The following is a 13,365-nucleotide window of genomic DNA, read 5'->3' on the forward strand; positions in this document are numbered from 1 at the left end:
CCTAAAAATGTAACTGACATTATGAGTTTTGTTTTGCTTCAAAAAACAAGAAAAACCACCTGGAAATAAGGAGAAAAACTGTGAGTAGGGCAAAAGAAACATATCAGTATCATTTCCCAGCAGAAGCTATGATAGCAACCATCCATTGCCCAGAGAAGAAAATTCAGGAGGACTCAGATAATCCTTCTCCAATAATCCATGTCTCAAGTCTCTTGTGCTTCTGGCTCTACAGAAAAGCAGGTTTCTCAAGCCATGCGTTGCAGGTGGCTTCTCTGAAAAGCCAGACCTGCACGGTGACAGCTGAAACTGAATCGATGCAGTCAGCCAGGAATGCCACTGCAGCAATTAATCACATTACTCCAGCATGCAGAAACTTTCCTACATTTGAACTTCCTCCAGTGAGTAAAAAGTCCTAGAAATCACTCACATCTTGTAAAAGCCGAAGAACAGCCACCATCGCAGACGACCTTTCTGCATTTTGTTTGTGGCCAGGCTCTTTAGAGCCAAACTCGGTGGGAAAGACTCCCAGCCTCATGCCTGCTTTCAGGTCAGGTCTGTGTTTGTTACATTTCCTACAAGCAGCAGGAAACCAGCAACACCAAAATCCCAACAACGTGCAGCAGTTTCTGAGCTGCTCTGAATCCCTATTTCAGTCTCACTGTGTGTTCCCCCCATTACAGGGGGCTCTGCCTTCGTTGCAGACTTAAAGTCCACTGGTGCAGCCATAGCAAGAGATTTGGGGTTGAGGGCAGCCTCCCAAACAGTCTTTCTCTAGCTCCTTCTAGGCACTCTTGCCATTTTTTGCCCATGTACTTGGCTGCCGGTGAAGCAGCAGTTAGTGTGGCTTGGTGCATCTGCTCCCCCACCCCACGTACCCTGGATGCTGCACCTCTCAGTATGCTGAGGAACAGCAAAAAGGTGAAATACAAGGTTATCGATGAATGTGGTTCTAAAAGTGTATGGTGTCAAAAAAAAAGAAAAGAAAAAGGTTATTGATGAATGTGTTTCTAAAAGTGTATAGTGTCAAAAAAAAAGAAAAAAAAAAGAGAGAAAAAAAGCCAGGAAAACCTTCAGAGTCTAACCCTTGAACAGAGAGAAAGACAGAAGTATTGCTGCACATTTCCTTTATCTATCCATCTATCTATCCATCCATCCTATAACATGGCAGTATGGCACAACCGAATGTTGCTTTATCTAAGCACTGACTTGTATGATTATAGCAGATGGGTTTGAGGGCCTAATTATAAATTCAGATCACACAGGAATATATATTTGGAACGTTGCTATTGTTTGAGTGATTTCACTGCATGCATAAAGGAGTTATCTCAGTATTTATCACTCCACACTGCAACCAAACTCAAAATGATCCCTCTCTCCCCTAAGAGCACTAAATTTAAAAGTTATTTAACTGTCAGCTGTTCAGTTAAATCAGTGGAAAGCAAATTAACTTGGAGAGAGGGAAAGCTAAATTCTAGACATCCAGGATGATATTCAGCTGGGCTGCAGGATTAGGGATGTACTTTTCCTTGCAAAATGGTACATGCTGCATTTGTGCAGCATTAAAACAGTTCTTAAGGGTTTTATATCTACAAATTTAAAAAATAATTATTTTTTAAAAAATATAAAATGTTTAAAACAAAAGTATTGCATATTTGTTGTTAAAGTCTAAGGTTAGGAAGACTATCTCAATTAATGCAATTGCCCACTGTACTTTGTGATACCATTCTGAGAGACGCTCAAAAGATGAGCAGAAATCCAATCCAGCGATTCTGGGGAAATACTAAGAATGAGATGAACATGCATGACCCAAACAAATAAATGAAATTCTCAGAAGCAAGCCATTGTGTCATGTTTGTATAAAAGTAAATGTAAGAATCATGTAAAATCCTTCGTATCTGAAGCAGAGAAAAGTTCTACCTTGAAATTCATTAGATCTCACTCCATTCTGCCTTCAGCATAAACCACCATAATAAAACAAATTACAGCTGGGGAATGTTTATTTTTTTCCCCTTTACTGTAATTGCAGCTGAACGTATGACTTCCCAGGCAGTGAAATCCATAAACAGCTCTTCATTCCCCAACTCAGTGATGCTTATGTGCCTTTGTACGTTACTTCACATTCTAAAGCTGAGCTCTACAATAGTATAAAATATAGGGCGATCTCAACCTGCATGAATTTACAAATTTTTTCAGTGTTACAGCAGACCTTCTACAAGTGCTGATTTTGTAGAGGCTATACATTGTTAAAAAAACGAGGAGAACAAGATTTTCACCTCATATTGTTGAATTTTACAGAAGCTTAAATTTAAACTCATATTCCCCGAGCACTTTTCAGTGAGTGGGTGGTACAGATATATGTTGGTTTTTTTCCTACGGGGCATGTAATACAACTTCAGGCTATATAATAAACTTGTTCAAGGAGTTCACCACTGATCACAGAGAAAGTAACTTCACGGTCTTCTGAAGAGAAAAAAGATACTTTTTTTTTTTTTCTAATACAGAATATTCACAGTTGACGGTTACTTAGCTGGTTTCTCTGGCCTGTTGTTACTTGTCTGTTCTCCTAGGTGTTAGGAAGTGTTTAAGGTTTAGTGCTGAGCAAAGTCTAGGGTAACGCTCATGTACAAGCATTTCTGCCTCACAGATTAGCAAGGGCAGGCAGCCCCTTACTGTGCTGTCGCCAGGCTGTCAATGACGGCTCTCCCACCACTCGAGTAGGAGGCACAAATATCAAGACGGCACGCCAAGGATACGAACTATAGGCTGTAAGAACTTTTCCAGTCTTTTAATAGCAGCAAGCTAAAAAAAGTTACTGCTAGTCTTGAGAGTCACGAGTCTGGCTTTTGCAACATTCCCTTTTAATATTTGCAGTTACTGATAGTTCAAGACTATGTGACAGCAGGCTGTGAAGGGAACCACAGCTGATCTAATTTTACCGAAAAAAATCTTTTTAAGGATGGTACTTTGCATTGAGATGGGTGGGAGAACAAAAGTGTGGGAGACAAGGAGGGATTCTTGCCATTCAGAGAGGTTTCTACTCACCTCCACAGAGTAGAAACCCCAGCCTACTGAGCTTGGTTTTCCTCTTTAAAATGACAGGGGCACGCTCGCAGCTCTCGCCTCCTTTCCAGAGATCACTGCACATGGCTGGTGCAATAGAAACCCCCCCACATCCCAGCTCAGCATCCTGCTTTCTTTAAGCCTGAGACAGTCTGTTCCAAACCCAAGTTTATGTTCAATGCAGTCCCACTGCACGCCTTGGAAGTGCCCTTTCTCCTCTGTCATATGGGATCGTATGAGCCGTCCTAAGACTTTCGTGGACAGACAGTAATTTTAAAAAACTTTAAACCAGGAAACAGACAGCTATTGTGACTCTTGTCAACAGCTTGAAAATCCTAATGGTAACAGTAACAGACTAGAATAATTGCTTTTTTTTTTTTTAATTTTCATGTACATAAAGGTAAAATAACATCACGTCTTAAGAACACTGTTATGATTCATCCAATCAAGCAGTCAGCAGCAGAATTACTAAGACATAAACAGAGCCTGTTACACACGCTTATAAATATGACCCTGTCCCTGATGATCACAAACTTTTCTTGATGGGAATGTTTACTGAAGCCTGCAGTCAAGAGGATACACTGCTGTAATTAAGATTAGCTAAAACCAGAAATATTTTAAAAAACATAAACTGACACCATGCATGAAGTCCCAAGTGTATTTGGGTCTCAACTTCAAAACAAAGTATGTCAGAGGAATACAGGCATTTTAAAACTCTGAATGTTTTAAAAGATCTGGGAGAGAAGAAAAGTTTGCTGCTACTTAGCTAGTAAGATTCTGTGCCAAGAAAAAGAGAAAAAGTAGAAGCCTTTCCAAGCTCGCATCACTGCCAATGCAGTTAATATTGTACTTCTGTGTGTGGCCAAGGGGGAAATAGAGACAAGTACTCCCCATTGTGAATAGCGCTGAAGTGAGTGAGGAAGAAAATAAAAGGAAAATTTAGGGGTTTTCTTTAAAATCAAGTGTATTTTTATGGTGGAACTCATGTCACCAAGAAAATAACCTACTTTTGTTCAATAAAAAGTAAAACTAAAACCAAAGTTGATGCAATAAAAAACCAAAACCAGACACAAACAGAAAAGCCCAAACCACATATGCTCCTGGAAGATGGACTGATTAAGTTGCATGAATGGAAGATTTTTCACTTGAGATAGTCCATGCTAGGCACTTGATGACAATTTCTCATTTAGTTCCAGAGCTCTAGCATCTCCATTAGCTTTGGCATTTTCTTTAAGTACCTGCAGAGAAAAACAAACAATGAAAAAAAGAGATTTTAATAATTTTAATGTTAGTATTTTATTGGCAATCTCGGATGCATTTTACTTTCTGCTACGCAGTTTCCCTAAAAGATTAAGTAACTCATAAGCCCAGATAGGAAATATTCAACATTACACATCAGCACTTAAAACTCCCACCCTGTCATGACTTGCTAAACTTGTAGTCACTTGCAATGCACTACAACAGCATCATTTGTTACTTGAGGCTGAGACCACGTTTGACAATTACGTTACCTGCTGGCAACGAAACAAGCAGAGCTAGATGAGACCTATCTTCCTGCTGACACACGCTCGCCTCCTGCTAGTACATTTGTATAAATCTAAATTTGCCAAACAGGAGCATTCTCTGCAGCTACTTAAACAAAACTGCCAAGGTATCTTTTTGCCTCCCCCATTTAAATTTACCCTTCCTTGATTTATTTTTCACACCTCCTATTTGCAGCTTTTCTACTAGTTAAAAAAGCTCCCATGACAGCCTGATATTCACAGATGTTCATAAGCTCCTGGCACTTCTCTTGTAATCCAATCACATTATACATACGAAAAAGGAAAACTATTAAGTAGAATCAAGCAAATCTTTACTTTAGCCATTATTGTTATTGTACTCATTGGTAGGGAGTACAGATGACTTTGCAGAAGCAAGTGCAACAAGATCATATCAGGATCATCTGAACTCATTAATTCCACTTTTTTATGAACCTGTGTGTCCATGTATGGATTTTCGTCAACACTGAGCCTACCTGATGTGTTGTACCTCCAAATTTACTTTGTTATGGATTCAAAGTTTCACCAGGGAACAGCTGTTAATCTGGGTAATCATCGTGCCAGTGGCAGCAGTGAGGAATTATTAGGAGAGTGTATTCAGAGTCTGAGTAGCAAAGTGATTCCAATTACAAGCCAGAATGAACCACCCCACTTTGCATCACATGAAAAAGCTGTGTGGATTTGTGAGTTTGACCAAATCCATTTGTGAAGTACTGTCAACAGAAACTAATGTAACATTTACTATCTGCTGAAAATAATGTACCATTACAGATAAAATAAAAAACTTAAGTACAGAAAAGTACAGCACTCTACTGTTCAGATCTTTTGGGTTAAGGACACCACACTGTTCCAGCCAGGCTAGAGGGAATTAACATTTTCAGTGCATGAATATATTCTGGTAAAATTCTGATAAAATGGTCTTTGTGCCTACTGAAGAGTCACCAGTAGAATTCTTGCCAGTTTGGATTAGAGAGAGATTTTACTGTTTGTTTTTCATTAGTATTACATGGAGGAATGGAAGACTTCGAAACAAACTGGATGCAATTTTGAAAATTGAGGTGCGTTTTGTCAGTATAGAATCCTTAAACATTGCAACCTTTAGAGCAGGCAAGCCAGCACCTCCCTAGCCTCCCTCTATCCCACTTCCAAGTTGCAAGCACAATATTCAACATAAATAGATTGAATTTTTGTATAAAATGGACCGACTTACATCTATTAATTCATAATCATCTTTGGCATACAGATGTTGCAGGAGGTACCAGCGTGCCACTGAAACTATGGTTTCTGGATTCCCCGGTTGATAAACCACTCTTTCCAACATTCGACGAGTCTCCCTAGAAGCATAACCAAAACATAATCCAAATCAAGTGCAACTGACTAGGTTGCATGTCACATACCAGTATCCCAGAGCAAGCAACAACGACAAGAAGTAATATATGGGAAGGTCCTCATTTCCATACCACCCAAGGAACTGACGGAGCAGAGTTGTACATTCCTTTGTTTCCTGTGTAGTTGCATCTAAAATGCTAAGGAACACTGCCACCATTGTTATGCTTAATATACTACACTCAAGTTAGTGCTTTAACTAGCAAGTAACCCAAATTAGAGTGACATAGCAGATTTTATGACTGTTACAATAACATGATAAACATCATGATCTCTGATTTCAGTATCTGATCTGCTGAACAAGTACAGCAAGTATTCTCCTGTTTAAGAGCCATGAAATAAAACTTCTGGAAGACAGTGCACCTCAGAGAAGCAGGTACTACAGTAAATCTTAATAATCCAAATAGAATTTAATATTATACACAAATATACCTAATCCACTCACAAAAGGTACTGCAGTTCCTGCAAACGCAGAGGCAAGATGTGAAATTGCAGAAGAGAAGGAAATTGGAACAGAGTACTACACAAAGTCTAAAATTCTATTTGGCTGATACTGCCTTCCAACACTGCCAGTTTGTACCTAACCAAGACATTTTCAAATTCACTGTGTCATTAGAAATCTGGTAAAAACTGGCAATCAAGTTTAGGGATGTCATATTCATTCACTGGTGCTCCATCAGCTTTGGCTCTTGTTTCAAGAATTCTGTCCTTTATAACCAATGTGATTTTCTAGTACATGGTGATTTAACAGGCTGTTGAGAGGTGCCATCTGTTTTTTGTTTGCTATTTGTACTTAAGATTAATTTATTGGTTTAGGATTTTGAAACACCTAGGCAGATCAATTAGATCTTGTGATATACCTAGCAAGGTTCATGTAAGTTAATATCTGAAATTGTAGTAAGACCAATTTTAATTGATTAAATAAATTTTCAGCCCAACTTTGTTATAATCAACAACCATCACAATCACATTAGGCTGCCTGTCACCTTCTTAAAAGCCCACAGAGCAAGTAAGACAGTTTGTTAGAATTATCTATAAAACCAGGTGAAATTATTGAAAAAAACCATCAAGAATATTCCAATTTTCCATAGCTTAAGCAAAAATACTGTAAAAGACAAACTGGACTTAATCAAACTCACAAACTAGGAGGCTTCCAAGCCCCTCTCCCGCAAATCTTTCCCTTACTCAAAAAGTCACAACGAGCACCTGGTTTTTCAGGAACGAACATGAACTTTAACTGTGAGCCCAATTTAGGATCAAAATGAATCCCAGCAGTAGATAGGGTAGAGATATCCGTTTCCACTACTTAACATTAATTGCTATTTAACAAGAGATTTGAGAATGTATAGTCTTCCTGATTAATTTATTTAGGTAACATGCTGTTAAAATAAAAGTTGTCTTACTGCTGTTTTTCTCTTGGTATGAAGGTCGTATAGTTTTTTTTAAGAAAAGGAGGAAGATTCTGCTGCTTCTTGCTCCCCACACTACTAACCATCCTCCCCTGCCCCTTATAACTGCTGTACTACTTCAAGAATTAATTCCTGTTTTCAGTTTTCTTTTAGTTACTGCAGCTAGATCTGGGGATAATGACCACTTGAACTTTTGGACTGTGTGTTCCATTTAAACTTAACAGAACATGCATACCTTGCTCCCATTTTGCGATTATACTGTAGCAGTGCTTGTAGGAGAGCTGCCAGCGGGCAAGAAGAAAGTTTCAAAGCTTCAGTTGTTGCCTCCTGAACCAAGGATGGCCAGTGCTCATTTGACACATTAGCCTATGATAAAAGGGAAAAAAAAAAAAGAAAAAAAGGGAAAAAAAGTAATAAAAGAAGAAAAAACAAAGACATAACAAAGAGAAAAAAGAAAGGTCTTTATTGTAGTGTATAGTGTAAATCAGTTTTTGTTTGCAGCTCTCTAGAGAGCAGGTTCAATTCAGGCTGTTCTGAGTTACACAAAGTATTTGGCAGGTTAGAAAGAGATTTCTTTAGAAAAAAACAAACAGTGGTTAGAAAAGCCTGGAAAAGTCACATTAAATATTCTAGGACTAGCCCTGCCAGCATTCCACTTGCTCATTTATGCCAAGAATCTTTTTACTTTTTCCATACATGTTTTAGTAATGTTTTCATCACAAACCTTTGTTTGCTCTTCAGCTTGTAAATTTTCATCCCATGTACAAGACTATTCTAGAAAGTAGAATTTATTCCCAGAAATAAAAACCAACTCCAAGATGGTAATTACCTAATAGAGCAACTACTGAACAAATCCCTGTATCTTTTGGCTTAAGGAAAGTCTTATTATCCCCACTGTCTCCAAAATTACTGTACTTGAAGGGGTGCCCAAATTTTCATTTGGACAGATAATTGGGAGACAAGCAATTTTCAAACGCAGAGCTTTCTTGGATCTGAGCAAGGTTTTCACCAGGCTTTTGCACATTTCATTAAGCCAGTGCAGATTAGAGAGGCTGGACAGAAATCCACTGATCAGCTGCTCTGCTCATGCAAAAAGTAGAGATAAGATAATCAAACTCATACTAATTACATTTTTTAAACAAAGTCTTGTATATTCTCAGGCAATTCAGGCCAGCATTTGAAGAAGTAGTATTAATTAAGGTAGAGGGTACCTTGAAACCTGTGGAGATATTTAGGAGCTATAGGAAACAGGGAGCAGACCGCTAGAAAATGGACAGAAGAATCATGGGAGGAAAAATCCTGTCACTTGACAATTTCTGCCTTTTGAAACATATGGCTTGTGAGAAAGAAACTTGACTACACTGAGGCGGATTCTCTTTTCCCACCAGGAGCAACAGCTTTGCAGCTTTATCCTTGGTAAAACTGATTGCCTTTTCTTATATAAGCACTCAGGATATATGGGTTCCTTTGACTGATTTTGATTATGGCTGTTAGCTTGATCATCTGTTAAAATACATGAAAAAGCATTAGCCAAGATCGGAGCAGTATCTACCATTTACACCAGGCTTTAAAGAAGTCTGGTTGTGCACTTCAAATTTCTAGAGTGACAATGCTTAAAGAGAATAGACACTTGCCAAGAATTTGAGTTATGTTCACCTGGCCCCTTGGTGCAAGGAGTAGAATAATTTTCTTTATACCACAAGGTACACTTGCCTTAGATTGTCTTTATACTTCAAGGCAAGGCACCATATCTAGAAGTGGACATACAGCATAAAGTTACTTGAAACTTGACTGAAGTCTCCAGGCACCAGTGCAGTAAAAATGTTCATTAAGGCAGTTGTCTGAACAAGAGGACAGAGACTTGAAGGGTACGTCAATTTGGATTATCAAACTGAATCTGTTATTAGAGAAATAAGCCTTATTGAACAAGTTAGTCTCTGTATGTACACAGTGGTTCTATGTGATTATTTCACAGCAACCTCTCTTACAGAGACATTCTAAAAACAGTTCCCTGCCCCTTGCAGTCTCATTTTATTCTCTAGTTGTTTTAAATGCAGTCATTTAAACAGGGGCTTCATTTAAAGACTGCAGAAGCCCTACATCCCATGAACTCCTGTTAAATCATGCAGTTACATAATTTTGATGATCCTACCATGCAGATTTCCAGTGCAAGCATAGCTAGCCTGAGCAGACTGGATAACTTCCCATTCCAGCTGCCCTGCTGTGATGCCAACTGCAGGCTCTTTCTGTAACACATCTCTGCTCCAACCATCATCCTTTGAGACTGATACACTTTTGCCAGCCACTGAAAATAAACATAAAACAAAATCAGTTATGGAGCCACCAAAACACACATCCATTAGGTAATATCATTTAGTGCAATTTATGAGAGTACCACAGCACACTATTAGCTAAAACACCATCACCCACCCAGCCCTCATTCCAACAAAATACTGCGTACTGCCCTGCAGGAAAACGTAGTCTGCTGCAGAGCTGGCAGTACACCTCACTACAGTAACTTATTTCGGAGTTCCCTTGACCACCCACGGACAACTGTTTGACAGTTGTTTTAATACGGAGATTGCTCACAGGCGATCAAATAACATGTCTGTCTTTGTGAAAGTCATCCTTCAGACTAGAAGAACATTGTGTAGTGCCTCATTTGTCTCTAAAAGTTCTGTAGAGATGAAAAGGTCATTTTTCCTGTGGAACAAAGGTTTTTCCAGCCCATCTGAGTAATGTCAGGAATATGAAAGACATTACAATGTAAGACTGAACTCAGATGAAGGGTTGGGCTACACAGTTTCTGACACAGCAGGGTCATGCTGGAGGAGCTAGATAGGGTAGGAAGTAGACACTGGGATCTGTACAGAGTTTCATGCTCCTGCTGCCTGCTCTGCCAGCACAAGATGTCCTGGATTTGCTCACAAGAAGAAGGAAAAGAATTCTAACTCCTCCCTCTTTAAGTAGTCATGTCACATTCTTTGAAGCAGACGCAGCCACAAGTTCGTAAATCCCTCACATGTACATGATATGCATCAAGATGCATAAGCCACATTTAGAAATATTCTTTGCTGGATCACCAAGCGAATAAAGCACTTCTTTCCCTTGCCTTTAAGCAAAGGTCCTTAGACTTTTGTTAGCTAAAGACTGCCTGGTGTTAGAAGGGGCAAAATTCCTAACCCCTTCTGATGCATCAAAGTTATTTATCATTAAGAAGAGACACACTAGAAAGTATTTATTAGCACTAATGAGATTGTGCAGCCTTGACATCAAGCTGCAGGACTGCTTTGTAAAGTAGAACATACATTCCTGTGCAGTAAAAAAGAGCTTTCCTTGGCCTCAGCTCTTTGCAGCTGAAGATACCTAGCACTCAAGATGTACACACAAGAGAACCCTCATGCAAAGGCACAATGGCAGCTCTGCTAGATCAGCTTTTTTCTGTTTTCCTGGTAAGCCACAGCACAAAAAGTAGAACAACCATCAGATGAGTAGTTCAGCAGCACTCCTAAATCTTGCAAAACAACCATTTAGACAAAAGCCGAAAACTTAAGCAAAAAGCAAAGTTAATGGCCCCTCTAACTAGTAAAACTGTAAGGCATCACGATGGATACTTCTGAGTAAGACAAAACATTCATCAAACTCTTAGGAAATCTAGAGACAGAAAACATAAAAGCATAGATCTAGCCATTCGGAACATATGTAGCAGCCAGGCCTTTTCAGAATGCCATCCAAGCCCTAAGAAATATCTTTCTTCTGAAATATCTTTCTTCTGCAAAGATCTTCCTCAGAGGTATCTTATCTGTAGCCTGGATTTAAAAAACAAACCAAAAGAACCCTTTCCCCCTGCAAAACTACATAGACTTTCACTTCACTTCTCCCTGCTTGTAAGCAAGATGATACTTGGCTATGCAAGGGATGCTTGAAGAATGTATATAAGCCCTAATTCAATTTTCAAAATATATTACTAAAATAGAGGATAAAATTATGTCTTGCATGCCCCCATATTTTGCAAATCCAATCTGAATGAGTTCTGCAGTTCTGAAAGCTGAAGTCTCACAAGCCAAAGTAAATGTGTCAAAAAAAGCATCTTTCCACAAATAATACTCGTATGTTCCAGAAGGGAAGAGGATCTGCAGCCTTATACCAAGTGAGATAATGATCTCTACAGCAGCCTTGCACTGATGTTCTAAGACTGAAATCTACTTTAGCGAAACTTACCACAAACAGGGTTTTATTTGTTCAAGAGGCAGAGGGAGCACCATAAATCCTGCAGCTATGTAGAGGACTCTAAAAGTTCATGGAATTTTTCTAAACAATGTGCTGCTAACATTGGTAAAGGAAAATAGTAACTGCAACAGCAATGGCTAGGAAATAAATAAATAAATATGCTGCATCACCAGAAAGATCTCTTGGCATGTGTGAGACAGACTTCTCAGATTGTCTCACAGAAGCAGCATATGAAGTGAGTTATAGCACCTGTTACTGGAACTGATTTCTCTTCCCTGCTGACTCAACTTGCTGAAAAGAATAGTGACACCTGACATCAGGAGATTACGGAGAAAGAGACTTACTCAGGTTTTCAGACCCTGAATAAGGAATTGTATATTACTATACTAGGAAACCATTTACTTCCATCTATTCTTATGGGTTATGAAATACTTGTTTCGGAATTCATGTCAAGTCACAAGTCCCTAAAGACACAGGTCCCAGGGGTTTATCTCAAGTTTTTAATTCTGCTGCCTCCATATCCCTTGCAGTCCTTATTATTTCAACTATTAAAGAAAATTAACATAATGTTACAACTTTATAATGAACTGAATATAAGCTGTTTTTTCTGTCACTGGCTGTCAGTGGACAAATAAAAGCAAAAGAGCGAAACGAACTCTCACCCACTTACAGTGCATACTCTGCCGAGAGCGGCACACCAAAGTCAGCAAGAGGATCCACACTTACCTGCCAGGCTGCAACTGAAGTTGAACTGGCCATGACTGTCTTGCGAAGCTCCTCCAGGATGTTGTCTGGAAGTTCTTTGTGAGACTGCAACAGCTGCTTACACTGAACTTGTCTCAAAAGCAAAAACAGAGCTGGGTGCTCAGGGCGGCTTTTTAAACCCTAAAATGAAAACAAGGCTCAACATGATATCAGAATTATAATTTCCAAATATCAGAAGATACTTTGATCTTTCCACTTCGGTCTTTACAGAAAACAGCACTGAAAGCATTCTCAGGATGCTTGAAACACAGCATTTTCCTCCTACTCTGCACAAAGGAGTGTTCCAAGAATTGACACATGAAAATAGATAAGGTTTTTTCTGTCCTCAAAATACATTTGAGGTCTATCCTAAATTTTGTACATGTCCTACCCTTAGAGGTTTCTGAAAGACAGACAGGTAAATGGCAGACCTCTAGTGCTCCTTTGGTTTCAAAATCATTACAAGTTTGGGGCTGATTCAGGCAAAAAAAACTGTCCTGTGGCTAAAAGTGACCTTCAGAATGTTCCAAGCAATTTCAGTTCTCCCAGCTAAGGTGTTTTATTCTCACTGAAACAGAAGCATTTTACTAAACATTTCCTGTTCAGTAACAGCAGATACCTATAGACTATTTTTCGGAACAAAATCACGCAAAAAAACAAAGACAGAAAATTAGCTATATGTGGCTTTATCCTTCTGATGTGAAACACGTGAAGCTTCTGCAAGTCATATTACATGTTATTTTACCTGTTCAAATCACAATACTTCCAAGAGTTATAACTCACACCGGATCTGTTCTCAGAAACAACACTTGTACTTTACACCCATTTTTTTAAAAAACAAAGTATGTTGCCTGTGAGTCCTTAACAAGCTGCTGCTTTGCAAAGAATACATGTACATGCAGAGAATTTCTGAAACCCAACAGAAGCTGCTAGTATTTGCTGCAATTTTCCCCCATTAACAAGTGTGGCATCACATTGCCTGTCTCAAATGGAAC

The 13,365-nt window shown here is 38.9% G+C and overlaps 1 protein-coding gene across 6 annotated transcripts in view; it reads right to left on the bottom strand.

Moving 5' to 3' along the window:
* Positions 1-2,769: 2,769 nt before the first annotated feature.
* Positions 2,770-13,365, bottom strand: part of SKIC3 (SKI3 subunit of superkiller complex) — a 52,850-nt gene continuing 42,254 nt past the window's right edge. For 5 of the 6 annotated variants that reach the window (XM_069776500.1, XM_069776503.1, XM_069776502.1 and 2 more), the window contains exons 38-42: positions 12,353-12,511; positions 9,549-9,701; positions 7,632-7,762; positions 5,812-5,935; positions 2,770-4,298 (exon numbers count right to left, since the gene is read on the bottom strand). In XM_069776500.1, the coding sequence (XP_069632601.1) occupies positions 4,221-4,298; positions 5,812-5,935; positions 7,632-7,762; positions 9,549-9,701; positions 12,353-12,511 (645 nt within the window). In that variant the 3' untranslated portion in view covers positions 2,770-4,220. Of the gene's footprint in view, positions 4,299-5,811; positions 5,936-7,631; positions 7,763-8,607; positions 8,900-9,548; positions 9,702-12,352; positions 12,512-13,365 lie in introns of those variants that run through there. The other variant, XR_011323276.1, reaches the window with a different exon arrangement.

Source organism: Haliaeetus albicilla, chromosome Z (genome assembly GCF_947461875.1).
Source record: "Haliaeetus albicilla chromosome Z, bHalAlb1.1, whole genome shotgun sequence".
Taxonomy (NCBI): domain Eukaryota; kingdom Metazoa; phylum Chordata; class Aves; order Accipitriformes; family Accipitridae; genus Haliaeetus; species Haliaeetus albicilla.